Source organism: Mytilus galloprovincialis, chromosome 1 (assembly GCF_965363235.1).
Source record: "Mytilus galloprovincialis chromosome 1, xbMytGall1.hap1.1, whole genome shotgun sequence".
NCBI classification, from domain to species: domain Eukaryota; kingdom Metazoa; phylum Mollusca; class Bivalvia; order Mytilida; family Mytilidae; genus Mytilus; species Mytilus galloprovincialis.
The window spans coordinates 102,034,425-102,061,238 of record NC_134838.1 but is presented as its reverse complement, the minus strand read 5'-3'; the positions used below and the strand labels follow the sequence as shown (position 1 = coordinate 102,061,238).

The window sequence follows — 26,814 nt, the reverse complement described above, 5'->3', positions numbered from 1 at the left end:
AAAGGATACAAAACTATTATCAAGGTCCCTATTACTTTGTTGTGGTGAACTAAAAATCAAAACAGAGAAATTTGAAAATTAAATTGGTTATTGACCCAGTTTGTAAGAAAAAAAACATATACCTATTCATAAATTGTTTGACATGTCTGGATTTTTTAATTATCAGCCTGGCATGTTTGAAAGTTTAACAGAAAGATTAATATAAGCATGTGTTGCTTGTTTCTGAATCATAAAGGTGTATGTAAGTTTATATTGTACAAGATGTATTTAATTTCATACCGGTAGTAAAATATTGTTTACACCAATCTCGCCAATTGTAAGCAAAGCAAAAATCTTATAGTCATACCTCCTGAAATATTTTGAGTGCTTTGTCTATATATCTATTGCCTTCCTCTAAAGCTGAGGTTCCAGTCAGTTCTGGTCCTCCACCACATGCTTCCCAACTTTCTAAGTTAAATGCTAGCTTCATTAAACTCATCCCAAGCTTAAACTGAAACAGAAGTTATCCAACTTTATAAGTTAATGCTAGATTGCATATTATAAGAAAGGCTTTTGAAAATTAAAGTCCTTTACTAAATAATCTTGTGAGGGCTGTTCCAAAATGTATCCTTTTGACGGAATGAGAGGCATTCAAATTAATTGAATATTGGTGGTTGTATTTTCCTTAGAATTTAAAAAAAATAATCATTTGTTAATAAAACTTTTTATCTTATGAATGGTCAAGGTCTTGAAATAGTGCTGCACAAGCCACGCATATGTTCTGGAACTGCCCGGATTAAAAAAATGCACCAACTTCTTATTTGTAGCTTTTGGTTTTAAAAAGGCACTTGCTGTCAAATTCATGTTCACCGATCTGACTCAAATTCTAATATTTGATTTACACCATGGAATTCATTTATCCAAATTATAAAAAGACTAAGATAAACAATTTACAGGGCATGGGCTTGATAAAATGTAGCTTTGTTTCGTGTGTATTTTAGTCTTGAGAACATCTAATTAACTATCGAGTTGACCTCTAAAGACCTCTAATGGTCATATAAGGTGATATAGAAATTGAACTTGTGCAACTGGATTTTTCTAGGTACATTTAATTTCATATTTTAGATTAAAAATATACGTTAATTATCGTTTTTACCTGTAAAAGAATGATTTTTTGTGGATCAAATCAGTCAATCAAATGATTTATATTTTAATGTTGATATTCCTTTCCTATTCATAACTTTACACTGACAATTCATGCGTTATCCATCTCTAGCTAAGCTAATATGGAAGTTCACATGATTATGGATTCAATGAGGTTGAATTAATAACTTGCAAGTAAATAATTCATCATCAATGTTTCTTAGCTTAATTTGAGAAAATTGAACCATAATGGCTGCTAAAAGCAAATAATTATTTCATTATTTTACTTTCATTAATGATTGAACCAAAAAAATCAAACTTTAGATTTTCTTTATATCTCATAACTAGTGACCTTTTAAGGAAAAGTTGAATCATTGGTTATCAAACCACATTTCCTTCTTTTAATATCAAAATCTGTTTATTTCTTACTTTATGGTAAGTGCCAGGTAGAGTTTTCCTTATGGCTATTGATTTCTTTCCATAGTGAATAGTCTTCCTTAGGTCTGGTAACTGGCTTGGAGATACAAAATCATTTAACTTTAATTTCTGCAAAATAAAAATTATCACATAGACTAACCATTCGTTATCACATTAAATATTTGTGTGTTGATCATCAATGAACATAACAATACATATGAGTTTTTGATTCTGCATTCCATATTAACTAAAAGAACAATAAAAGGTGAATAAATCATTACAGGTGAAACTACAGAACATGTCAGATTTGTATATGTAAAGAAAATTCCATTTTCCCATATGTACAATGGAGAAGTTTTCTGCAGATGGTTTTTTTTTTCATTGACACCAGAACATTCAGACAGAAATGATTAAAACCATTTTAAAATAACAATGTTAGTAAATAATCATGACAGAAACCCATTTCATATCTGACTAACATCAGTCTTAGGATTCTGGTGATAAACGTTTGCAAATTACCTCATCATAAATTTCAGCCATTAGGGCATAAAGCTCCACCATTCTATGTGGACGAGCTCCAAGTTCCTTCTCTTCAATCTTCATGGCTGTTTTTAACAGGTCTAATGCATCATGGTATTTCCCACACTGCACTCTATTGGTAATACACAAATAAAGATCTAGTTACTGTTAACCAGCTTGTTTTACAAATATTAGTTTTGTGACATTAGTCCTTTCTAGTCCATTTTGTAGAATTTATTTTTGAGATTTTTTTCTTACTTTTTTAGTGTATTCGTATATTAAAGAGAATATACCAAGTCATGTACATTCCTGTAGAATCCTTCTGCCCTTGGTTTCACTGAGGAACTGCTGCTTCAATATCATACTTACAAGTTGTTTTAAATGTTTAATTGCAGTATTCATTTCTGGCAGTATTGATATATTGCTGGCTGCGTAATAATCTAGTTAATTTCTCACAATAAATTAGTTTTTATTCAATAAAATTATGCTTAGCCTAGATAAAATATATCACATCATATATTTAACATCATTATTAAACAAGAAGTAACACATGCTGTTGTGCTGAACATACTGCCATTTGCAATGCAAAGTACCAGAAAACCTCTTCAAACATTAATGGTAAACCATACTTTGTCTATTGTTGAGTATAAAATTACCTTTTAAAACACAAAAACAGGAAAAGTGCAATATTTTTAATCCTTAGGATTTTCAAAGTACATCATTTGACATTATAGGTATCTCTCATTATCATTTCAATTTGTTTGGTTGCTGTTGGGATTTTCAAATAGTTTTCTTTAAAAGTACAGTTAATCCAAAAGACTTTCAAACTAGATAAAGTAACATACATGACCCTGCAGACTTTTTCATAGCGTATAGATACAGCTTCCTCTTTATGTGCTGAATGGGCTTCTAGTCCGTGTAATGCTTCACCATATTTATTTATCATAACATGAGTACTTCCTACCTATAAACATAAATATTTACTTTACTAACTTTTGCAAAACATTAGTAATATAAGCATTTGGCTATTAATATAGTAATAATAGAAACTTTACTGTTGCATGGTTAAGTGCTAGCACTTATTTTTTTATTAACATCATTATTTATCTAAGACTCTATCAGTTCATAAAATACTGAGATTTGAAATTAATCTTACAAATTTGAATTCACAAACTGGAAAATAGCATCTGGTGAAATGAGAAAAACTTGGAGAACCATTTACTACTGGAAAAAAATTCACAAATGATGTTTGTTAAATACTGGAGCAATTTAGGTGAAAAATGTTCCTAAACTTTTCTTGCATAATTAACTGTTTTCTTTATTTCTGCAAACTTATTTGTTTTTTAAGGTAAAATTATTTTGCCAACAAGAGTAAAGTTTTTGGGCCAAATACATAGAATGATATAACACATTAATTCAATGTTAAATAGTCTATTAAATTGAAGAAAGATTATTGTGAATACCTTAATGTATCCAGCAGATTTTAATCCTACTTGATAACTACCAAATCAGGTGTTGGTTCACCACATATAATTATTTATCCCTATTTTGAGCACTTTTCCGTCGATCTATGTTTGTGATAATTTTTCATATCATACTACTTGTTTGAGATGGAAAATTATGGCTAGAAACTACTAGCGTTGCTAATGAACTTGACATGAAATTGACAATGTTGTCATAGGTAAAATAGCGATAAACAGATTATCATTGGTCATCTCAACTCGTTTGCCGTACCGGCTCAAGCAAAAAAATCAATCTCATTGAGATGATCAACGATAATCTATAAATATTGAAACAATTACTACATATATTTAAACAGATGGTGCTATCTTCTTATTGGTAAGACATATCCCTATGTCTATCAAAAAAATATTCAATGAAACTTGAACTGTATTGTTTATTGTAAAGAAAACTAAGAACCATCTATTTTTCTCCAATATTGTAACAATTTAGACCTAATATCTTTATTTGTAAAATTCATTGAACAATCAGTAAAGCATCAACCTAATATTTGTCAATAGATAAACTGTTTCAATGGCAAAATTTTGTATCCAACTTTCAACAATATTCTAAAAACTTAACAGTATACAAATTACAGTGTAGGTTATTCCCTACCTTTCTCCAATATTCCAGCAGTTTAGAGCTATACTCTTCATGGTAAAGTTTATCAAATACTCTCCAATCACATAGACATTCAGTCAGTCTGTAAGTATCATCTGTACACACTAATTGGTACAAGTATTCCTGAAATTATCAAAGGCCAATCACTTTAAAGTAAATAAGGTAAAGAAAAAGTACTACAGAAATTGAACATGATAACTTATGACTGGCGGAAGATGATTTAACGAAGGCTGAATGCCATCGTAAAACAGGTAATGAAGTTGCCTGGGGTATTCAAGGCTGATTTATATGTAGATGAAAAACAAGATTTTTGGTTGTAAATTCCTCCTACAATAAACCTTATTGATATTCCTGGCTGATCTGAGAATCTTTCCTGCTTGAAATATTGACATCATACAACAATCATTTTTCTCATGTGGTGTCAGATATTTTGTATTATGACATCAAAATTTTACAGGAACCTGTGTGATGTCTAGTAATTGTAATCAAATAGCGATAAAGTGTATGGGTTATTACTATAGCAACTGATGTATGTTAAAAGTTGCCAGGTTTTTTCTTTCTTGCTTTTTAAATTCAAAATGTATTTTAACATTTGAGTCAATAGTTTATAACTGCTCTTGATTAAGCTCTTTAAGATTAATTTAAAAAGTCACATACCTCAACAAATCTTTCATCATTTTGTGAATGTTCAAATGATTCGGCCAACTTTTTATGCCACCAATAGTATTCCTCTGAATGCTCTTCTGCTGCTCCTTTATCTTCAGACTTCACAAAATACCTACAGAAACAATTGTATATTACAACAATCACAAAATACCTACAGAAACAATTGTATATTACAATAATCACAAAATACCTACAGAAACAATTGTATATTACAACAATCACAAAATACCTACAGAAACAATTGTATATTACAACAATCACAATACCTACAGAAACAATTGTATATTACAACAATCACAAATTACCTACAGAAACAATTGTATATTACAACAATCACAAAATACCTACAGAAACAATTGTATATTACAACAATCACAAAATACCTACAGAAACAATTGTATATTACAACAATCACAAAATACCTACAGAAACAATTGTATATTACAACATTACAACAATCACAAAATACCTACAGAAACAATTGTATATTACAACAATCACAAAATACCTACAGAAACAATTGTATATTACAACAATCACAAAATACCTACAGAAACAATTGTATATCACAACAATCACAAAAAACCTACAGAAACAATTGTATATTACAACAATCACAAAATACCTACAGAAACAATTGTGTATAACAACAATCACAAAATACCTACAGAAACAATTGTGTATAATAACAATCACAAAATACCTACAGAAACAATTGTGTATTACAACAATCACAAAATACCTACAGAAACAATTGTGTATTACAACAATCACAAAATACCTACAGAAACAATTGTGTATTACAACAATCACAAAATACCTACAGAAACAATTGTGTATAACAACAATCACAAAATACCTACAGAAACAATTGTGTATAACAACAATCACAAAATACCTACAGAAACAATTGTGTATAACAACAATCACAAAATACCTACAGAAACAATTGTATATTACAACAATCACAAAGAATATTAGAGATGTAAAAATATAATGAAATGATCACTTAGTCATCAACAAAAATCAATATGCATAGATCACTCACAACTATCTACACCAAAGCCTTAGTAGAAGTCGCTCAAATATTTCCTACAAATTCATTAGTTAGCATTTAGAGTAAGAATATATTATAAGATAGCAAATTATATTGGATTTCTCACAGAAGAGGAGAAAGCCTGAAATAATATAGATAACTTTTATCAAAATCTGTTCAAACCTCAAAAACTTAAAAATAACCTGCAAATCTTGTGGTCCTATGTTATAATTTCAATAGCAATTTTAAAACAATTCAGTAACATCACAAAGTTTATGTTAGTAAAGAAGTATTAAAAGGCCCTTGACATATTGTATTTTTGTGACAGACAAGATAACATTTATAAACCAGGTGTCCACACTGTTAAGAATTCTATAATAATTTTCCAAAGTCAATCAATACTAGCATGACAATATATTTAGGTTACCTTCTCCGAACAGCTTTACTGAGTGCTCTATGATAGAAATCCAATCTGCCCTCTTTACTTTCACCATTATAGCGTAAGTAAGGCTGTAATGTTTTCATAATAGCATTCCATTTTCTTGAAGAAACCGGATCCATAACTTTAATAACTTCTTTCTCAGATGATTCTTTTTCATCTAAAATACCAATCAGTAGAATAGCAATCTAAGTTGGTAGTCAGCTTAAAATTACTTCAATTAGTTTTAATTCTTTTCATCCTATTATGTATATAATTAAGTAAAATTTGAAATGGTTATTCAGTTCTCTAGTGAAGAACAATTGTGGATAACAATTTTATTGTAGATCAAACTATTTTCGAGCCTTAATTCAATTCCATCTGATTTCATGGCTTATGTTGTAAATTATGAATAGTCTAGAGTGTAATGTATGACTGGTTTAGGCTATAACACATGAATAGTCTAGAGTGTAATGTATGACTGGTTTAGGCTATAACACATGAATAGTTTATTGCTGTAACATATGACTGGTAAATTATGAATAGTCTTGAGTGTAATGTATGACTGGTTTAGGCTATAACACATGACTAGTTTATTGCTGTAACATATGACTGGTAAATTATGAATAGTCTAGAGTGTAATGTATGACTGGTTTAGGCTATAACACATGACTAGTTTATTGCTGTAACATTTGACTGGCAAATGCTGAAAGGCATGGATACCCCTTTCATTGTTATAAGGCCATAACAATTAAACAATTCTCAAAATGACAAAAAAAAGCATGAATATCATGTTTCATCTACATGTTTTGGATATAACTAAATACATTAGTACTTATGGATGTTATTAAATCTTCTATACCTTTTTCATCAAATGGTGATGGAGGCATCAATGTGTTTTCATGACCTAATATCTGTCTCAATTCAAGCTCATATAATCCAGCAAATGAAGCTTCCAAAAGACATAGAGTACCTATGACAAGGTTACTACCTGATTCATTCTCCAGTCTCATTAACATGTATTCAAATAAACTGAAATTATAAGGAGAAAAGTCTACATCAGATACTGCATTAACTGGTTCTTTGAAATGATTTACTCTGAAAAATTGCTAAAAATCTAATTGCTAAAAATCTAATTGATAAATATAAATTTTGCATCTTTTGCACTTTATTGTATTTGTATCACAGATGGTCAAAGAAATATTCAGTATCTTGCAATATTGAATAATTTTCATTTTCAAGTTCTATATCTTGATTTTAAACAAAAGTAACTACATGTAGGAATGGTACATCTCACTCTCCTGGAACATCAGAGGTCATCTACACATAATATAGTAGTTCAAGTAACCCAATAGTGTGATTTCTTTGTTGTCAGTTTCTAAATTATCATCTTCCTTTTTTCCTTGTCTCTCTGTAATGACCTAGTTCATCATTTTTTTCTCTCTTACTATCTATCGATTTCTTTAATTAAAATCATTCAATAGTTTTGTTTACTTACTTTGGTAAACCTTCTGGCAGGTCATTAATTTTTTTATCGATTTGGTCCAGGTCACAGACCAATTTGATCTCTTCACAAGCTAATGACAACCACAAAAGGTTTTCTGAGGAGGATTTTGACAGTAATGCATCCAACTGTGTACCCGTTAATTCTTGGTCAAATTTCTTGCACCAACCTTTTGCTAAAATCTGAAAGAGAAACAGTTATCATAATAAATTTACTGACCTAACCTGTAGAGTGGGGTGCTCATTTTCGCCGGGGACACAATTTCGCCGTTTAAGGATTTTGAGGTGTAAAAACTTCAAAGGATGGCTGAAATGGAAGAAATGTACCCGTATAACAAATATAATATTTTTTTAAACTGAGACAAAATTGCGACTCCTACCGAAAATGACCGAAAAACGGACAACGATTTTCGGACAATTTCCTGAATAAAAAATACGATTTCAAAGAAGTATTTCTAAGTAAATATTTGACTGAATGCCCTAATTTTGAATTCTTTATACCTTTGAAATGTCTGCTATTCATCTATAATGCAATTGATTTGATAAAAATTGTTAAAAGCTGCGGTTATTTGGTTTTAAATAGATGTGTAAAAACGGCGAATATGTGTCCCCCATTGACAAAACATCCGGCAATTTCAAACACCCTTTAATCTAACTTTTCAGATGATTTTCTTAAAACAAACCGGTTTTCAAGCTTAAGTATATTTTGCATTTGAAGTTATCTTCATATAGAAATATCAGTATACTTCAAAAACATTTAGACCTGAACATAAACTGTAGAAAACATGGAAAGATGTGGCGAAAATGAGCACCCCACTCTATGTTTTATGCTAAATGTATTAATGTGAAAACTAAAGCTAATTTGCAATGCTATATTTCAGAGCAACACATTCCATTTGTCTGATAATTTTGGTACAAATAGATAGTAACTTAAGTAAGTAATCTTGAAATACTGAAAGATCATGTCAGATTTCTTCATCTTTTATGATTTACAAGATAAGAATTTTTCCCTGTAGTCTACCCTTCTTATTTCTATTTTTAGTGATTAAAAAGTTTTCAAAATAATAACAATCTTTAATACAGAACTCTGAAGGCTGTAAAGAGTGTTTCATGAGTAGTTATGCAGATACATTTGACTTGGGTCACCAATTTCATAAAAAAACTAGATATCATTGAGATGGGAGACATCTCTGTGGGCCCCGCTGTGAATAATGTGCATTAAAAAATTATATCTTTACCATAGGACATGGGTTTGTCAACTGAAATCAAAGTTTTTGACCTTGACCTTTGACCTAGGAAGTTGTAAATAAATTATGACACACCCTTTGGTGTTGGTTTATAAACATGTCAAGTATAAACTTTGAAATGATAACGGTTCTCAAGATATAGAGCGGACACGATCTTTACCAGAGGACATGGGGTTGTCAACTGAAACCAAAGTTTTTGACCTTGACCTTTAACCTAGGAAGTTGCACATAAATTATGACACACCCTTTGGTGTTGGTTCATATACATGTCAAGTATAAACTTTGAAATCATAACGGTTCTCAAGATATAGAGCGGACACGATCTTCACCACAGGACACAGGGTTGTCAACTGAAACCAAAGTTTTTTTACCTTGACCTTTGACCTAGGTAGTTGTACATACATCATGACACGCCCTCTGGTGGTGGTTAATAAACATGTAAAGTATAAAGTATGAAATCATAATGGTTCTCTAGATATGGAGCGGACACAAAGTTAAAGTGTTACGGACTGATCACTATAGGGCGACCCGCCTAAAGGCGGGGCCCTAATAAGCCTCATTCTAATATGACGTTCTTCAGACACTCTGAGTCTGTGGTAAAATACAAATATATATGTATATCAGCTGGTAAACAACCAACATCATGATTTGTTTGGGTTGTTCCAATTCTACTCCCATGTCGAGTACTTTTGATGAATGATTTACTTCACGTCAGATGGTGTAAATGATGTCATTGAACAATGACGTAAGAATGTAAGAATATTGGTCAAATACAAGAATTGGAAACAGAAAGTAGTCAAAACATGAAAACAAACTAAGAATTGTAGAATTTGTATAATGTCCATATCTTCTTGAATGAAACTAAGATCAGTAATTACATTACATTTATCCAAATCAGTCTTATCATGTCATTCTATATAGTTTTAAAAAATGTTTCTATTCAATTTTCTTTGCTGTTAACATCAATATTAATATTGTGTGCAATTACAGGAACACCAAATATTTCTCTTCACATAGAGCACTTCAATCCAAACAAATTTTTTTCTTTGTTCTTTTAGAATAGAATAACTTCATATAGGGTTGAATTTATATTGATTTTACCATGAGTTGGCCCTTTAAGCTGATATTTTACCCTTTTGTAAACTTAAGCTTACCTTACACTGCCAGACTGTCTGTCAAGGGGTTCTAACCGTAAACAATTGATGAATATATTACTTACACTACGAGACTGTCTGTCTAGAGGTTCTAACGGTAACTCTATAGGCTTTGATTCTCTACTAATCACTGTTTTGTACTGATGTGAGTCCGTAACAGAGGAAAATATACATCTAACATGTGGAGCTAGTTTCCTTGGTAACCAACTCATTACTTTTGAAGCTTGATCATCAGAAAACTATATCAAAAGAGAAAATGGAATGTTTTATCTTAACAAGAGGGCACCTGCTGACATGTTTTATCTAAACAAGAGGGCACCTGCTGACATGTCTTGAAATTATTACAAATTATGTTGAAAGTATTTATGATAAAGGTTTAACCTTAGTATCACAATAAATATACATTATCAATGATCCACGTAACATAAAAATATCTTGGGAAAGTCAAGTAAGTGTGACCTGTTTTTCAGCAATCTGCCACAATATGAATGATTAACATCAGGACTATGAAATTTTCAGCTATAATTTAAGGGATAGTTCAAAATTAAGCAGCCTTGGTTATTAGGCCCTGCTTATCATTTTACCTGGTATTTACATGTAATTGAAAAACAAAAGAAATTTAAGAGCATAAAGTCTGTGAAAATGTCCAACATATAAACATTCCTGTGAGAAAATACACTTGATGTTTAAAAATATCTCACCTGATTCAAACCGTCTATAAATATAATAATAGGCTTAATACTGGGGTTAGCTAACATACTACAACAAGACTGGGCAGTTGCCTCCACACCTCTTGGAATGCTGGAGTCCTGAAACAAAAAAAAGAAATAATTGATGAAACTGGTCACTCAAACAATGAACTGCATACAAGATATTTCAGGTAATTAAAATGAAATGAAAATAACAAAGATTAACAGACTGATACATGTAGTTAAAAAGAATCACTATTGAACATAAACAATGGTAATATGTCTTAAAGCTACCTATTCCATTATAAAAATTGTATATAAACAAAAAAGAGTTAAATCTGACTTCTCTTGAACTGAATTTTAATGTGCGTATTGTTATGCATTTACTTTTCTACATTGGCTAGATGTATGGAGGAGGGTTGAGATCTCATAAACATGTTTAACCCTGCCACAATTTTGCGCCTGTCCTAAGTCAGGAGTCTCTGGCCTTTGTCAGTCTTGTATGATTTTTAATTTTAGTTTCTTGTTTATAATTTGGAGTTAAGTATGACGTCCATTATCACTGTACTAGTATACATATTTTTTAAGGGGCCAGCTGAAGGACACATACGGGTGCGGGAGTTTCTCGCTTCATTGATGACCCATTGGTGGACTTCGGCTGTTGTCTGCTCTATGGTCGGGTTGTTGTCGCTTTGACACATTTCCCATTTCCTTTCTCAATTTTAAAAAATAAATGCTTACGTTAACTAAGTCTGCTTCTTTTAACAGTCTCTTTAACATAGTCTCTAAACAACAAGAACCAGGAATAGCACCAACAAAATGGAAAAACAAAGTCCAAGATTTACCTCCAGGGCTGAAAATATGACATAAAACAAGATAAAGGGCTGTGCTTGACAATGAGAAAATTATTTTACACAAGTAGTCCCAATACTTATTTTCAATGGCTTTTTTCTATGATATAGTATAGATTCAAAATTAGATTTGTGGAAAAAGTATAGTAAATAAGGACACTTATAAATAAACATAGAATGACACATTTTACTGTCTCATGCACACGATATATATGTTTAGAACATGTAATACTATATTGGTGGTATAAAACATCTATCCAGGTTAAAGGAGTTGAAAATTTTTTGTGACTTTTGCATATAGAAAAATATTGTGAATATAAATTGTTGTGAACTTGTAAAAACTTGGATCTAATCTTATTCAAATACATCAAGTAAATTTGGACATCCTGAAATTAATCAGCTGCAAAGTTGTATAAAAAAGACTGAACACGAAATAAAATTTCCATGAAAACAAGTTGGATTACAGTATGTATTACAAGAATCAATTACCAGGGTATATGTCCAAGATTTTTGTAAATAGTATAAGCTGCTTTACACATCACAGAAGACTTTCCTATACCTGCCTCCCCTATAACAAATAATGGAACATCCTTTTCTTCTTTGAATATGTAATCTTCAATCTAAAAAAGATAGACCACAGTTACAGAGATTTACATATGTTTATACCTATTTACACTTAAAATATTCATAAGTATTTTGGTTTGTCATGTTTTTTCATTATGAAATTGGGAATTTGATTTCATATTGGTTCTGTTTTACCCATAAGGTCTACCTAAGAATGATTTTGAATTACTATATTACATCAAATTCAGACTGCTATTTTTCCAATTAGTACATTGTCATTGATCTTTTTTTTCAAATTCACCTGGGATGTATAAGAATAATACTTTCTTTAGTTGGTCTATTTTGAACTATATACTAACAGTTATCAGGGAAAAATAATACTGACCACTTTAATAATATCATCTCTTCCTATGACCGTGGAACTTTTATTCTTCATGTATGTCAGATGTTCCTGAGATACTGTATTGTCAACAGGACTGTAAGATGTCACCTGATCACCACAGTAATCACATCCAATTCTTTGTTTACAAAATTCTAAAATCTGAAACAAACAAAAAAATGTCCGTTCAACCACAAACTAAACCCTTTCCTCCATGGATTTTTAAATACTTGATTCGCATAAGATTTTTACAATGCAAAAATAATCATCAGGTTTAAAGTATTAATGCATTGTGAAAACAATTATTTCATCAATGAAATTCAAATCAGATATTCTCATGAATATCCTTTTCATATTGGATACAATTTTTTTTAAGTTTGATGCAGACATTTTGAAGTCGAAGCGTATCAACTTAGGTACTACACAGGCGTCGAAAGGCGTCATTATGGAGTAAAGGGGGTGGTGTCAAAAAGCGTCATTATGGAGGAAAGGGTTAAGAGCCTGTGTCGCTCACCTTGGGTCTATGTGAATATTCAACAAAAGACACAGATGGATTAATGATAAAATTGTGTTCTGGTGATGGTGATGTGTTTGTAGATCTTACTTTACTGAACAATCTTGCTACTTACAATTATCTTCATCTTTAATGAACTTGGCCCATTAGTTACAGAGGAAAATATTTTGTTAAAAATTTACAAAAATTTACAAAATTTATGAAAATTATTAAAAATTGACTGTAGAGGGCTTTAACTCCTTACATTTTTGTCATATTGATTTATTTGTAGATCTTACTTTGCTGAACATTATTGCTTTTACAGTTTATCTCTATCTACAATAATATTCAAGATAATAACCAAAAACAGCAAAATTTCTTTAAAAATTACCAATTCAGGGGCAGCAAATCAACAACCCGTTGTCTGATTCGTCAAAAATTTCAGGTCAGATAGATCTTAACTTCATAAACAATTAACCTCTGTCAGATTTGCTCTAAATGCTTCGGTTTCAGAGTTATCAGCCAAAATCTACATTTTACCCCTATGTTCTATTTTTAGCCATGGCAGCCATCTTGGTTGGTTGGCCGGGTCACGCCACACATTTTTTAAACTAAATACATCAATGATGATTGTGGCCAAGTATGGTTAAATTTGGCCCAGTAGTATCAGAGGAGAAGATTTTTGTAAAAGATTACAAAAATTTACGAAAAATTGGTAAAAAATGACTATAAAGGGCAATAACTCCTTAAGAGGTCAACTGACCATTTCGGTCATGTTTGACTTATTTGTAGATCTTACTTTGCTGATCATTATTGCTGTTTACAGTTTATCTCTATCTATAATAATATTCAAGATATTAACCAAAAACTGCAAATCTTTAAAATTGCCAATTCAGGGACAGCAACCCAACAACCGATTGTCCAATTTGTCTGAAAATTTCATGGCAGCTAGATCTTGACTTGATAAACAAATTAACCCATGTCAGATTTGCTCTAAATGCTTCGGTTTCAGTATTATAAGCCAAAATCTACATTTTACCCCTATGTTCTATTTTTAGCCATGGCGGCCATCTTGGTTGGCGGGGTCACGCCACACATTTTTTAAACTAGATACCCCAATGATGATTGTGGCTAAGTTTGATTAAATTTGGCCCAGGAGTTTCATAGGAGAAGATTTTAGTAAAAGTTAACGACGACGACAGACGAAGGACGCCAAGTGATGAGAAAAGCTCACTTGGCCTTTTAGGCCAGGTGAGCTAAAAATATAAACTTGTATAGAACAATTCTTAAACAGAATTAATCCATAGTACAGGGATCCCCAACCTGCACTATCGTTTTCTATGTTCAGTGGACTGCGAAATTTGGGTCAAAACCCTAATTTGGCATTATAATTAGAAAGATCATATCATAGGGAACATTTGTACTAAGTCTCAAGTTGATTGAACTACAACTTCATCAAAAACTACCTTGTCCATGAACTTTAACCTGAAGCAGGACAGATGAAACAACAGACAGACAAATGGATGGACGTATGGACAGACAAATAAACAAATGGAAGCACAGACCTAAAAAACATAATGCCCCTAGGTAAGGCATAAAAATCAATTATCCTATAAAAAGGAATCATCTTAAATCCGCAAATTGAACTTTGAGCTTTTCTTAAAAAAATATGCTCCCTGCAAGTAACAGGAATTCAAGAAGTTGATAAGCTATGGATAAACATCCTCTGTCAATAAAATCTGGCTGCTATGTGATTGCTTTGTGTGATTAAAGTGGTGTAAAATTTTAAAAATCAATCAATCCTAACATGGGATCTTGCTAATCACTGTAATCAAATGGCTATGTTTTGGTTGAACTAGTGCCATAAGTAATAAATCTTCATTTTAGAAGATAGTTTTAATTGTCTTAAGCTGTTTAATACCTGTCCTATATATTAATACTATATGTATGCCCTCTGTCATTAAATAACCAGCTTTCATTAAAAGGTCCCCTGCCCTTTCCAGAACCCTGTGTAAATGACTACTCACTGACATTGACATAACATTTCTTTTAACCATTTTAATAATGACGAAAAAACATAACAAATTGACACAAAAAAATACATTCCATATACTAAATGCACAAATCTGTTACCTTTTGTTTGAAAGAATCACTTAGTTTTAATTTGGGTTTATTCTTTGAACTTAAACCTTTGTATTCCTCACAGTTATATTTTACTACTCTGTTTATCTGAAAATACATAATAATAAAAATCTGAGAGGGCATCAAACAAGTAACAAGAACAAATAACAAATAAACAATTAAGAAGCTGAATAATAAACACACGAGGGATTTCAAAGTTATCAGGAAATAAACATATCCATTATGGCATGTCTTATCTAAATTGAAATGGCTAAACAGAAAAGTCCTTTCTGGCTTAGTAACCCTATGTAGAAATCAACACTCATTTGTTATTCATATTCCAATTAATTCTTCAAAATTACATATATGTATTTAAGCATTTTTGCGCCTGTCCCAAGTCAGGAGCCTCTGGCCTTTGTTAGTCTTGTATTATTTTAATTTTAGTTTCTTGTGTACAATTTGGAAATTAGTATGGCGTTCATTATCACTGAACTAGTATATATTTGTTTAGGGGCCAGTTGAAGGACGCCTCCGGGTGCGGGAATTTCTCGCTACATTGAAGACCTGTTTGTGACCTTCTCCTGTTGTTTTTTTCTATGGTCGGGTTGTTGTCTCTTTGGCACATTCCCCATTTCCATTCTCAATTTTATTACCATAGTCACAGAAAAGATTGAAAGCATGGATTAATGATGGGTATGTGCATTTAATGTATGCAAAATCACAAAAGCGTGTTGACTGTTTGGGGGAGGATGGGGACTTAAAAAGGTACCAACCAACCATTTTTTGTTTCAATGCAAAAGTCATTAAATTAATAATTAAGATTCCGTTCACAATTCTTCTTTTAACTATGCAATAAAAATATAACATACTCATGAATAAAATAAAAACGAAATATTTGCCAATTAATGTTAAGCCACCACTCATTCAAGTTTTCAGTGTTGAAAAAATTTTGGGGTTAAAATTGTATGAAACCCTACAATACTGACTTGATACATGTATCTATTAAAATCCTCCAAGGTTTGTCACCACTTTTGAGATACACACGGTATAGTTCATTAATCATATCACCCTAAACATCTTAGCCATGAACATTTCCAGAAATTTATCAATGTAATATATGCCCAGATATTCAAGTCACAAAATGATTTATATACTTGTGAAGAAAATCACATAACTTATGTTTGGTGTAGGAATCTAAGACCTCTGTTCTAAAAAAATATGAATGATGTCATTGTTTAAGTAATCTTTAAAATTGCTCATAATTGTTATTGAATCAACTACAACCAATGCTTTATACAATGTAAATATTTAATTTTACTTCCCAATCAAAAATCAAATCAATCTTTACCCTTCAGTGCTTAAAAGCACTAAGATTTTTTTAGTTCTCTTACATAAATGATATAGTTATTACTTACAGGAAACTTTTGTGAAATTTTATCTCCAATTTTGATGACCGTTTCACTTGCTGGAGTTTTCTTTAGAAAATATTTTTGGTCATCTATAGGAAGGTTTTTCAGAAAGTCATCATTTCTCATCATAAACAAAGCTATTTGTGAATAAAATAAAAAATGGAATAATTTAAGCTTTACATAAACATTATTCTTTATTTATCATTCATGTTAGGAAAGAAATAAATTGTATGCTCTCAATAAAACAATAATTGATTTTTTTAATTTTAACAGTAATTGGTTTTATTTCTACAATATTCTAACTATACAAAATGTCATTGACACATCAAGTGCCATTTGAAAAGACAATATCACAGATCAAGCAATTGTGTGCATATATGTATCTAATTGGACAATCTGACATGGAACTAGTTTATTTACATGTATTATGATTGACAGAAAAAATATCTATGTATACATGTCATAGATTCATCTTTTCATTGAAATACTCTATAAAATATGTTTTTATTCATACTGTGTAATTTTTAATATTTCAGAGATGTAAGTGTACTGTCTCTACTGTGACCTACACTAATTATATAGTAACATCATGGTTCACATGAATAACACACAGAATAAAAAAAAAAACTTAAGCTATCAAAAACTTACAGTTCTGATTGTCTTGCCTAAAGGCACCATTCATAACTTCTAAATCTTCTACAACTAATCCATAGGCTTCAATGTAATTTTCTACAACTTCATCAGGGCATTCATCCCACATTGGCACCCATCCAACTGACTCACTGATATTTAAAAACAAAATAAAAACATAATATCAAATCAGTAATACATGTATACATTGTTTAACGATTCAACACTCAACAGCAATATCATGTTGATAAAGATAATGTTCATTCAATATAAATCAATTTTGGATTGATATATACATTATATAATGCAAAGACAAGACAAGAAATAATAAAATAAATGTGTCTGCTATCAATTCATTAATATTTAATAATTAGATGCTACTTAAAATATTAAGAAACAAGAATGTGTCCATAGTACACGGATTGCCCACTCGTACTATCATTTTCTATGTTCAGTGGACCGTGAAATTGCGGTCAAAACTTTAATTTGGAATTAAAATTAGAAAGATCATATCATAGGGAACGTGTGTACTAAGTTTCAAGTTGATGTAACTTTAACTTCATCAAAAACTACCTTGACCAAAAACTTTAACCTGAACTTCGCACTATCATTTTCTATGTTCAGTGGACCATGAAATTGGGGTCAAAACTATAATTTGGCATTAAAATTAGAAAGATCATATCATGGGGAACATGTGTACTTAGTTTCAAATTGATTGGACTTCAACTTTATCAAAAAATACCTTGACCAAAAACTTTAACCTGAAGCGAATGGACGCACGGACGGAGGGACGAAACAGAGGCACAGAGCAGAAAACATAATGCCTCTCTACTATCGTAGGTGGGGCATAAAAATATCTGCTCCAATATTGATGAAACCTTTTCATTACAATATCCAAGATATATACTAATATTTAGGTAAAACAAAATGATGTAACAAAAACTAACAAAACCTGAAACAATCTCTCATTTTATGTAAATATTAAGCTACAAAAATTAGTTATTATAATTGCTTTAGTTTGCTTACCTTGTTATATTGATAAAAATAGGCATTACATCTTGGAAGTAACATGTTTCTATACAAGTCTGGATTTTCTCTAATTCAGTAACATCTCGTCTGTCTGGATGTTTAGATCCCTAAAAAGAAAACTTTTACAAATATAAACATGCTCAGGGTTTCGCTTCACAGAGCTTGTTTCACTTAGCAACATTATGTATATGCCTGTACCAAGTTCAGTGCACATGGTTGTTGTTCAGTGCTAATTATCATAATTGTTTTTCGTTCATTGTTTTGTACATAAATCAAACCATTATTTTCGTCCTTTGAATTGTTTTATATTTGTCATTTCAGGACTTTATATAGCCTACTGTCTATGTGATATATGGGTTTTGATCACTGTTGAAGACCATGCTGTGACCTGTAGTTGTTAAATTCTATGGGTTTTGATCACTGTTGAAGACCATGCTGTGACCTGTAGTTGTTTAATTCTATGTCATTTGGTTTCTGTTGGAGAGTTGTCTTATTGGCAATAATACCTCATCTTCTTACTTTCATATTAACATGGATGAAATAGTTTTCATTACATTACCTAGCCTGATATAAGTTTTACTTGTAGAAAGATACGGTCTTAAACAATTGCCAAAATGTAAGTATTCAAATACTGAATAAAAGGTGTCAAAATAATAGTTCTAAAATGACTTAAATGTTTCATGTCAGAATTCAAGTTGGTTTTTTATTGTGTTCATGACGCTTTTTTGCCATCTACTTTGAAATACTATGGCCAATCATAGAGTGTAAGCATGATGTCTACAATATCAAATAAGTGCTCTAAGATTGCTATCAGTTAGTATTCTGTAACAACTTCAAGTGTTATTGCTTTACTTGTACAGGTTTTAAACTGTGTATTTGATGTCTGAAATTTTGAATACTTTAAAACTAGTTCAATCCTCCACATGTTTATGTGCATGATAACTTTATGATTAAACATTTTCATTTTCAAAATTAATACAACAATACTCTTTTAATTTCCTTCCCTTTTTAGTTTCACCGTATTTATTATCCATACCCATTTCACAAACTGTTCCTCAACTGTTAGATGTTTTGATTCACACCATGACTTTAATTCAGGCAGCACCTAGAAGTAATATATATGTTATTATTATTCTAAGCATGGTGGTTTTTTTAATGAACTGTTAATGCTTTTAGAAATAAACTAATTAATTATCTCTAATATCATCTGAGGGGGGTAGGAGGGGTCCTGATCCCAAAATCCCGGGCTTAAAAACACGAAATCCTGAGTTCCCGAATTTAAATAAATCTAAATCCCGACAACCTGAAATTTGAAAAAAGAATTCCTGTATCCTGAAAGGGTCAATCCCGAAATCCTGAGCTTAAAAACACCCGATCCCAGAGTCCTGATAAAGGTCTGATTCCCCTTCTCATCTGGTCACTAGATAACTTTCCATTAAATTTTGTGTAAACTATTTTCACATGTCTTATTTTAAACTAGTTTTGACCTGTTTGATATTTTAAATTCACTACACATTTATCAAATTTGTTGCATTTTAAATCCTGTCAATATTTAGTTAGACCATTGCACTTGGCATTTTTCAACAAATCATCAGGGTAACTGATTGTACCTTTTTACCACATTGATAATAATATGTATCCATTCTCATAGTTAAATTTCAAATTCCAACCATCTCCAGTAGATAAATATCTTAATCAACAGGGACCCAAGTGTGATAGATTATTTATGTAATAAAAAGCATTCTATATTGTTCTATGTTACATCATCACAAATCATTTTTTTCAAATCATGTCATAATTTAATATAGATGTACAGTATATTCATGAATGTATTGTATTGGTATGCATGCTTTATAAATATTGTACTGCTTCAAATTGTTAACAGAAGAAGACATTATACATTTGTTTTACTTCTGTCTAATAATTTTTGCATATTCAGGTAAATAATTTTAAACTGATAAAGGTATACATAACGAAACCTCTTGTCTTACACAAAATGAAGTTGCTTGTTAAAATGTAGTTGTGTCTAATATAATATCTTGTGTTTGTAATAAACTTGCATACCTCTTTTCTTACTATGTCTCTCTCAGTATAAAATTCATCAGAGTATGTTGTGATGAAAACTTTAACAGGTTTCTTTTGTTTTCCTCCTTTTCTAACTGGGACTTCAGGTAATTTCTTTGAACGTCCAGGAGCTGGAATGCCTCCAGTTGCCATAGTAATGGCTCCTTACTGCTGTTTATTCACATTTGCATCAATTCTAACATCTAGAAAAGCAATTAATGTTGCATAATTTTAAAATAAAAATAAAAACATTTATAAATGTTAACTATTGAGAAACAAGAATGCATGTATGGATGTGCTAAGAATATTCCCATTAAAGATCAAAAGTATTTATTTACATGCCTGAAGTAGGTGTATTTTGTCCATTGTTGTCAAAAAGGAGAAATGTCTTTTTGATCATGTATCTCATCTATTATAAACAGGGTTTAAAATTAGTAGGGTCTCACTTGTAAATGGCCCCTCATGATGTGGACTACTAAATTTCTCTTTTTCTTGTATATTGACTTCCAAAATTTAAGCTGCCACAATTATAACTTAAATCTCTGATACACGTTTTATTTAGAGTGGTTACCTAGAATTTTTCATTCCAAAGAGAAGGTACAATTTTGGCTGAGACTAAAATAAAATATTTCAAATTTACAAATGTAGCACAGCTATTTCTATGAAAAAATACAGCCATGAAATGACAGTAAGATAGTTTTTTCACCCAACTATACAAATGTTTATCTATTTAAAGAAAATTAATTCATCTATATTTAAGAAATAAGAGATTTTTAAAGACCATGAATACCATTACAGTTCATCAAGCCTAAGTCATGTAAGTTGTATGCATAATTCTAATTTATTAACAAGAGGCTGTCAGAGCGACAGCAAACCGGATTTATTAATATTTATCCGTGTCCTGGCATTTTTCAATATTACAAGAACCATAAATGATGCACGGTTAAAGTGAAAATCATCAATATCAAACTTGACCTCCACTTTGTCATCAGTAACAACATATTAAAATTTGAAAAGCTTTGGTTGAACGGTTCATGAGTAAATGCAACAACATGACTGGTAACACAATTTTTCAATCTTTCAAGAACCATAACTCCAGAACCGTAAAAGTCAAAATGGTCATTTTTAAACTTGACCTCCATTTTGTTGTCAGTAACAATTTTAAAAGCTTTGGTTGAACGGTTCATGAGTTAATGCACGGGCAGGACTGGAAATGCCATTTTTCAAAAACCATAAACTCCAGAACCGTAAAAAGTCAAAATGGTCATTATCGAAGTTGAATTAATTCCGTAGAAACCTCAGCATCAAAAGCTAATGTTGCACCCCCTCTTCTAAAACTATGAGTAAAGTAAAATAAAGAGTTACGACCTGTTTTTTGTATTAAATATCGAAGCTTATTTTGATACTCTTTATAAGTAATGGGTAGAATGCGCCCCCTTTTAACTTTACAAAATGCAGGATCCTTTTTAACCGCAGGAATAGCTTTGATCATATTCTTGTATGCATTAACCGGACATAAAATACTCCCCGAATACTAGAAATGGGAATTCTCAACTTTCTTTGTCCAAACTGAATTGTTTTAGACCATTTCAAAATAATTATTAAAACATCATTCTCAATAATAATATCCCCTCTACATAATTGCTTATTTTCATCAAATTCTTTTTCTGAATTTGGAACAAGATTAGATTTTCTACTCATCATAAAAAAGGCTAACAAAAACAAACTCCAGAAAGTCTTATCCTGGGTGTCATTTAAATCCATAAACTCATAAATTTGTTTTAAAATAAAAGGAGTTATAGGAAGCGCTTTCCTTGGTAAATAAGGATTTAATCTCTGTAAACCTTTCAATGTAAGTTTTAACGAAAAACTTTGTAAATAAGGAAACTCCAAATCATTGTATCATAGCTTTGGTTGAACGGTTCATGAGTTAATGCACGGACAGGACTGAAAACGCCATTTTTCAATCTTTCAAGAACCATAACTCCAGAACCGTAAAAGTCAAAATGGTCATTATTGAACTTGACCTCCATTTTGTTGTCAGTAACAACATATTAAAAAATTTTTAAAAGCTTTGGTTGAACGGTTCATGAGTTAATGCACGGACAGGAGTGGAAACGCCATTTTTCAATCTTTCAAGAACCATAACTCCAGAACCGTAAAAGTCAAAATGGTCATTATTGAACTTGACCTCCATTTTGTTGTCAGTAACAACATATTAAAATTTTAAAAGCTTTGGTTAAACGGTTCATGAGTTAATGCACAGACAACATTTGGTTGCCGCCCGCCTGCCCGGCCCACTGCCGTACATCCCCAAATCAATAACCGACATTTTTGTCACAAAAGTCCGGTTAAAAATCTGTTATAGATACCATTTACTGTAAATTGACCTATATAAAAGGGTTAGTCAGGAGGTAGGACATCTTCACGACCAGTTACCATCAGTTACCTGTTACTTCGTTTGCCATTTTATTCAACGACAGAAACATTGCATGATATATTAATTTACAATAGACCGCTGATATCTTCTTACAAATGTTTTCTGTAGTTGTAAAAATTTGTTTTGCTTAATTAATGCAATACACCTTATCGCTATTTGTCCCCCATTAATGGACATCATAGAATTTTGACGTCATAAAAGAATATCTGATGCCACAATGGAAAAGTGAGGGTTGTAAATTGTTTTATCTAGAACTGAATAAGGGCATGGTCATTTTTTTTTAAAAAGGCACTTTGAGAGTCCACTATATAATAAAGGGCACATAAATAAAATAGTTGTTTACATATTCAGGGCTCACACTACTGACTTCTCTTTTTGAAACTCATAGGGAGGGGAGGTGAGATTTGAAAGAGAAGTGCTCATTTGCCCGAGGCCCTACAATGTTGAGTTTTTACATAATAAAAACGGCTATATGTACATTGGTGTACATGTATCTTTTTTTTTATATATTGTTCAATTCATACTTGGTAAACAATTAAAGTAACAATTCAAATTCAAAGTTGTTTAATTTAATCACATCTATGCCCTTCTCTGTTAAAATGTTTATGAAATTCAGTGTTTCTCATTAAAAAGATATTATATATAAATTAAACAAAGTTAAGCTGGGACATAATAATAAAACATAAGAATAAGAGTCCCATGGTTGTTCTATTCTAATAAATAAATTAAAAGTTGTGCCAGTCATGCGTCCAGTCATTATTGTAAGAATTCGGAATTCATTCATAGCTGGTCCGTTTCCCAAGATGAAGAAAATTTACGAAAATAAAAGATGTTTAGGTCGTAATTTGGAAATTATATGACCATTTTAATGCAAAAATGGATTACAAATTTTCTTCAGGCATCTTTCTAAAGTATCGCAAACTTATTTTGCCAATAAGATAGAATGATCTGATGTTCCCTTTCCATTCTCGATGTAGTGATTAAAATGACATGCAACCAACTTTAGTCAATGCTTCCCGCCCTTATATCAGCAAAAAACACAGCACCTTGACCCTCTCTCGATCTATATAATGTTACAGGTCACATGGCGTCAAAGAGTGATGCAGGACGTAACGGCCATACTGCCATGACGTCCATATGATGAAACGGCCATACCCCCGAAACGATGAAACGGCCATACCCTGAAAAGATGAAACGGCCATACTTTGAAAGACGTATTGTCCATGTTTTTTTTTATATATCTTCATCGACAGCGACAGTCAACATTCCTAAATATTAAACTTCATATAAAATAAGATGCCTTTATATCACATTACGATAAAAATTATTCTTCAGAAATTGTTTATAACTGATAATAAAGAAACCAATAATATACTTACATACATGTAATATGGCCCAAACAAGATGTAAATACGAGTGATGATGATCAAGCAAAGATAACTCTTACAAGAATAAATAAAGGTGCACAGTAGATCTCTTGTGCAGAAAAAAATACTAAAATATCATATTTAAGTTATTAATATGAATAAATACTTATTTTATTATTACATTTTATATCTTATGTTATAATCTCAATAAAAAAAAATAATTAAAGTGTGGACGATACGTCTCACAATGTGTGGTCGATATGTCCCGTGGACGATGTTGTGGTATGGCCGACACATCAGGCCTCTACAATAACTTTTTTTTCAACTTGTCCTGTAGGACAAGTACATACCCAAAGTTACTTGTCCGAATGAAATTGTTACTTGTCCAAAAAATTTCTATTAAAAATAAATATTTTTGTGAAAAAATTACAGGTATGGTATTTATTATAAGGAACAGAATAAGGTAGCAAAATGAGGTACTGATTTGTCTTGGTCCCGAAATGTCTCCTGCCTTGTCAAACTGTCTATCAATCATGTCTACTAAATATGTCTCCTACGGTGCCAAACTGTCTATTAAACTTGGAGCTGAATCTTTCGAGGTGACGAACTTACTGTCCTGTAAAATTACCTTATCTACAAAGCGCATCATTGATTCGGATTAGTAAGACTGGTTTCCGAGAATAGTATACCTTTTACCTGTTAAAAAGTACTTGACAAAGAACCGGTTAAGAATTATCGATTGCAATTAAACATGTCGAAGAAAAAGGTTTTGCACTTGAATAAACAGAATACATAAACATGTCAAATTAATACTTGTTTTCTTGTATTTTGTTTATAATTACTTTGTTCAACAAAATTGGATTAAATTTATTTTCTGCAGAATAATGCACTTGTCCCAACGGACAAGCTTGATTCAGCTTTTACTTGTCCGACCTTTTTTCCCTCTGGTACCGGACAATCGGACAAGCGTTATTGTCGAGGCCTGCACATCCTATGGCCGTCATGGAAGTATGGCTGTCGCGTCTCGAAAGCTCAAATTTTGCAGAAGAAAAAGGGCATGGCATAGTGCATGCTAAATTGCTTTAGATAAAACACTATGTATGAGTAAAATTTCAAGCGAGACCCATTCTCTGGTCAAGCAGGACATATTTCCAAATAGCGATAACGTGTATTAAGATAGGAAAATGCTTAATTTTATTAATTTAACTTAATTTTCTGTATACCATTACTGTAATATGTATAAATATTGTACATGACATAGTAGACTTGCTACATGTCCCTTCCTAATTATTATTATTTTTTGCCCCTTTAATAATTTTACTGCTATAACTAGGAGATTACAATTATACTGACATCTGCAAGAGCCCCAAGGGCAATCAGTAGGCTGGTTTTTATCAGTATACATATAAATTAGTAAGAGAGAAATAATAGAAAGGGAATTGTAGCAAGTCTAATGACATAGATCTAAAGGCTAATTGTCGATAATTGTACAATGATTCACTAATAAAAAAGATTCTCAAGATATTTCTTTTCCTTGTTTTCATATTAAGATAGTTAATAGTTATCAAAGGTAGCAGGATTATAACTTAATACGCCAGACGTGTGTTTCGTCTACATAAGACTCATCAGTGACGCTCAGATCAAAATAGTTGTATAAAAGCAAAACAAGTACAAAGTTGAAGAGCATTGAGGACCCGAAATTCCAAAAGGTTGTGCAATATACGGCTAAGGTAATCTATTCCTGGGATAAGAAAATCCTTAGTTTTTCGAAAAATTCAAAATTTTGTAACAGAAAATTTATAAAAATGACCACATAATTGATATTCATGTCAAGACCGAAGTGCTGATTACTGGGCTGGTGATACCCTCGGGGACGAAACGTCCACCAGCAGTGGCATCGATCCAGTGATGTAAATAGCATGTCGATCTTATCACTCACTTTGAACACACATGTCCCTTGTACAGTTCAAGAACAAACCAGATCGGCAGTTGGGCTTACAATGTACCTTTCCTGTCGTCAAAATGTTCGCATGATACCATGATGCTATAAGGACTAATGACTTAACTTACTATTACTAAAGAAATTCACAACATCAAGCATGATTTACATAAATAATTCTCAAGCAAATAAGCAAGTTATATTTGTCGGGCGACCAAATCAGATTTTTTAGGATTCTAGCCTTCTTGACTAGAGAATTCCATCAACATTAGACTTACCTCCCTTTGGGTATAATTAAAAGTTTTTAAAGCGGTAAATTTAAACAAGCAATTTTACTTGTGCTGGAATTTATGTTGAAAGTCTCTTATTGATATGGTTTCTAAAGCTCAAATAAGCTTTAAAGTATCACATAAGAATCAACAATCTTTGAATGATCCATGAAAATGAGTTTAAGGTCAGATGAGCCACGTCCACTCCTTACAAGTCCTTTACGACGAACCCACCGCCACTGACTGCATTAAATCAAAGATATTTACACATATATGTAGATATATCTTTAACTATAGTGGTCATTTTGTTTTGTAGTACCTGGACATCAGACTTAACTTCAAAAAGCTTAACATTGACCAAATGAAT

The 26,814-nt window shown here is 31.5% G+C and overlaps 1 protein-coding gene across 2 annotated transcripts in view; it reads right to left on the bottom strand.

The window, feature by feature from the left end:
- The window catches only part of LOC143047678 (TPR repeat-containing protein DDB_G0287407-like), a 32,229-nt gene extending 5,801 nt beyond the window's left edge, over positions 1-26,428 (bottom strand). Inside the window, exons 1-21 of one of the 2 annotated variants that reach the window (XM_076220881.1) lie at positions 26,310-26,428; positions 20,433-20,635; positions 19,405-19,473; positions 18,366-18,475; positions 17,358-17,491; positions 16,716-16,846; positions 15,313-15,408; positions 12,693-12,848; positions 12,233-12,363; positions 11,634-11,745; positions 10,905-11,012; positions 10,269-10,442; positions 7,798-7,985; positions 7,162-7,331; positions 6,309-6,480; positions 4,837-4,957; positions 4,174-4,302; positions 2,904-3,022; positions 2,059-2,191; positions 1,552-1,668; positions 347-490 (exon numbers count right to left, since the gene is read on the bottom strand). In XM_076220881.1, coding sequence (XP_076076996.1) covers positions 347-490; positions 1,552-1,668; positions 2,059-2,191; positions 2,904-3,022; positions 4,174-4,302; positions 4,837-4,957; positions 6,309-6,480; positions 7,162-7,331; positions 7,798-7,985; positions 10,269-10,442; positions 10,905-11,012; positions 11,634-11,745; positions 12,233-12,363; positions 12,693-12,848; positions 15,313-15,408; positions 16,716-16,846; positions 17,358-17,491; positions 18,366-18,475; positions 19,405-19,473; positions 20,433-20,585 — 2,667 coding nt within the window. In that variant the 5' untranslated portion in view covers positions 20,586-20,635; positions 26,310-26,428. Of the gene's footprint in view, positions 1-346; positions 491-1,551; positions 1,669-2,058; positions 2,192-2,903; positions 3,023-4,173; positions 4,303-4,836; positions 4,958-6,308; positions 6,481-7,161; positions 7,332-7,797; positions 7,986-10,268; positions 10,443-10,904; positions 11,013-11,633; positions 11,746-12,232; positions 12,364-12,692; positions 12,849-15,312; positions 15,409-16,715; positions 16,847-17,357; positions 17,492-18,365; positions 18,476-19,404; positions 19,474-20,432; positions 20,636-26,178 lie in introns of both variants that reach the window. The other variant, XM_076220890.1, reaches the window with a different exon arrangement.
- Positions 26,429-26,814: the final 386 nt, after the last annotated feature.